Source organism: Echinops telfairi, unplaced genomic scaffold (genome assembly GCF_000313985.2).
Source record: "Echinops telfairi isolate 266 unplaced genomic scaffold, ASM31398v2 ScPeMD7_7427;HRSCAF=8465, whole genome shotgun sequence".
NCBI lineage: Eukaryota > Metazoa > Chordata > Mammalia > Afrosoricida > Tenrecidae > Echinops > Echinops telfairi.
Genome location: NW_022111327.1, coordinates 9,170,442 through 9,173,534, shown reverse-complemented (window position 1 = coordinate 9,173,534; position 3,093 = coordinate 9,170,442). Strand labels below are relative to the sequence as shown.

At 40.2% G+C, this 3,093-nt stretch overlaps 1 protein-coding gene across 1 annotated transcript in view; it reads left to right on the top strand.

The window, feature by feature from the left end:
- Window positions 1-3,093, top strand: part of TRPC5 (transient receptor potential cation channel subfamily C member 5) — a 169,328-nt gene that overhangs the window by 127,442 nt on the left and 38,793 nt on the right. The window contains exon 6 of the mRNA XM_004710057.4: window positions 1,243-1,438. Coding sequence (XP_004710114.1) covers window positions 1,243-1,438 — 196 coding nt within the window. The remainder of the gene's footprint in view (window positions 1-1,242; window positions 1,439-3,093) is intronic.

The window sequence follows — 3,093 nt, the reverse complement described above, 5'->3', positions numbered from 1 at the left end:
GTGGACTTTGTTGTTTCTGAGCTAGATGGCCGCTTGTTTGCCTACAAGCCTTTAAGACCCCAGACGCTATATCTTTTGATAGCCGGGCACCATCAACTTTCTTCACCACATTTTCTTATGCACACATCCTCACTTCTATGGAGTATTCTGACTGTACTGCTTCCCAAACAGATTTGTTTGTACTTCCGGGAGCCAGTGATGCTTTCAATATTCTTCACAAACGCCGTATCTCAAGGGCATCAATGCTTCTCCCATCTTCCTTATACATTGTCTAGTTTTTACATGCATATGAATTGATTGAAAATGGCTATGAGGGCATAGGTCAGGTGCAGCTTAGTCCTCAAAGTAACACCCTTGCTTTTTCAACCTTTAAAGAGATCTTGTGCAGAAGATTTGCCCACTGCAGCATGTCAGTTGATCTCTTGACTGCTGTTACCATAAGCATTGCTTGTGGATCCAACCAAAATGAAATCCTTGACAACTTCAATCTATTCTCCATTTATCATGATGTTATCTCTTGGTCCAGTTGTGAGGATTTGGGTTCTCTTTACATTAAATTGTAATTCATGGTCACTATTTAAAGAAACGCACAGAATAATTCACAAATAGCATAATAAACTGATTTACTAAATGAACTATGTCAAAAGACCCACATATGGAGTCAGATACAATTTACTGAGTGCTTATACGCCAGGAAGCATTGTAAACACTCTACTTGTATTTCTCATTTGACTCTCATAACAACCCTATAAAGAAACTGAGAAATCAGACACAGGGGAGTTAAGTAACTTGCTTATTCTCACCAAGTTGTCATGTCAGAGCTGAGATTTTTAACTCGGGCAATCTAACCCAAGCAATATATTCTTTACTACCACATCTACGGCCTTTATGTAATTGGAAAGAGGACAAATCATATGAGTTCAAGATGAAAGCAAAAGGTGGAGGAAGTAGCTGTTGAGATAAACTGTGGAAAATAATAGACTTTGAGAAGAGAAATGGTGTTTCAGGTGATAGGGCAAAGCAGAAGCTATAGAGGTAGGACACAAAAATTAGAGCTTAGGAAGAATGAGAAGACTGGCCTGGCTGGCTTGTTTGGGAGAAGCTATCCAAGTACGTCAGATCATCATTTACCTGCCAGGTTGCCAATTTGCTGTCTACCCTATTAAGCAAATCACCTCACTACTTCCTTCTTTTCTTGATCTTCCATGGGAATTGAATAACTTGTTCTTTGTTTTCTTTTAGGCTTTTCGAAACTCTGCAATCACTGTTCTGGTCTGTATTCGGCCTTTTGAATCTCTATGTTACCAACGTGAAAGCCAGGCACGAGTTCACAGAGTTTGTGGGAGCTACTATGTTTGGAACCTACAACGTCATCTCCTTGGTAGTGCTACTGAACATGCTGATCGCCATGATGAACAACTCCTACCAACTGATTGCTGTGAGTTGCTCGCTGTTTACAGGGCTGGTTACCTTGGCTTTAAGAATGGTCATGTTGACATGAAGTCCGTTGGAAGCTCAATCAAAGCGTCAGCATGCTTCCATTATTTTACATTCAGATTCCTAGTTGTGAGACGATTTGTTGCTTTCCATGGCAACTGTGTTTGCTTAGGCTCTTAGTCCATTGAATCTTGATCATCTAGAAAAGGATGTTCCAGTTGACACAACTATTTGGCTACCTGATGATACATTTTTAAAATCTCTGTATCCATTGGCTTGCCTTAGTATGTGAGCTTGAAGGCTAGGAGTGCAATTTGGCTGAAGTATGTCACCTCCCTAAGCACCAGGCTTGCTTCAGCTGATTGCGTTCTCTAGGCATGGGGGCTCTATTTCCCTCCTCATTGCAAACGCTTCCCTCCCAAAGCTGCTTTGACGAGAACAAAGATGATCTCCTCAGACAGTGAGTGGCTGGTTTGTGGGTTTGACTTTATTTATTTATTTTTTATCAAGTGAAGAACTGAACCCCACTATGGGACACTCTCAAGTAGACATCATATGTGAAACTTTTTAATGATAGTTTTAACATCTGATTAACAGTGTTCATTACCCTAGGCTGGCAATGGTAAAGGTAAAGACTATGGGATCAGTCTAGGGCCAGATCTGGTATTTGAAACCAAATTAAGTATCTAACCTCACCTTGTTTAGTGACTTGCCAATCATTTCTAGGAAAAGAATAATTTAGCAAAGGAGTGTTTGTGGTTATTTGAAGTCATATTTAGGGTTGTATCAGATAATTTTCATGTCCTGTTAATACTACGATGCTGTCTGACTCCTATGTATCCATGTGTTGCTGGAAAAATTCGCACAGAAGGCGCAGAATGAGAAGTCCAGACTTGTGTCTGCCTTCCTAGATGCCACTTCTCAGGTTGGATTTGCTACTGAAAAGTCATTGAACCTAGTAAAAAGAAGCTTACATTATTTGTGTTGTATGGCTATAGCTATACACACAGAGAGAGGGAGAGAACATCCTGCCTGGAGTTGTTAACTATAATGAATTAACACACGAACACCTGTGATCCATTTCCACTAAGGACAGAACCAAAGACGAGAGGGTTTCTGTTGCAACAGGAGAAGCTGTAGTTATCTACTTGGTAGGACAATGGCAATGAAATCTATTCCAACCATAATGACAATTAAGTATGGTTTCCTATGTGGGTCTGTAAAATCTCTTTCATTGGAGAGTGTTTCTTTTTCAATCCTTTGCTGGGATGGTTTATATCCTAAGAATGGGATAGGAAGGAAGGGAATACATGTTTTTTAAAATACTATTCATTAGAATGTGAGAGATTGTCGTCCTGGTTCAGTCATTTATAACTGTGTGACCTTGTATGACTCACTTTCCCTTTTTAGGCCTCAGTTTCTTTATCCGAAAAGTGAGGGTGATGAAATTTGAAATTTATAATCTTTAGTGTCCCTGTCAGCTGATATAGCCTGTGAGCCTAAGTGGTAAGTGTGGACCGATGAACAGGATGGGCTCACAAGTTCCCTCCAAGCTCTGAAATTCTACTCATCTGTTGCTTTTGAGAAGAACTATAGCTCATTCTTCTCTCTCTCTCTCTCTCTCTCTCTCTCTCTCTCTCTCTCTCTCTCTCTCTC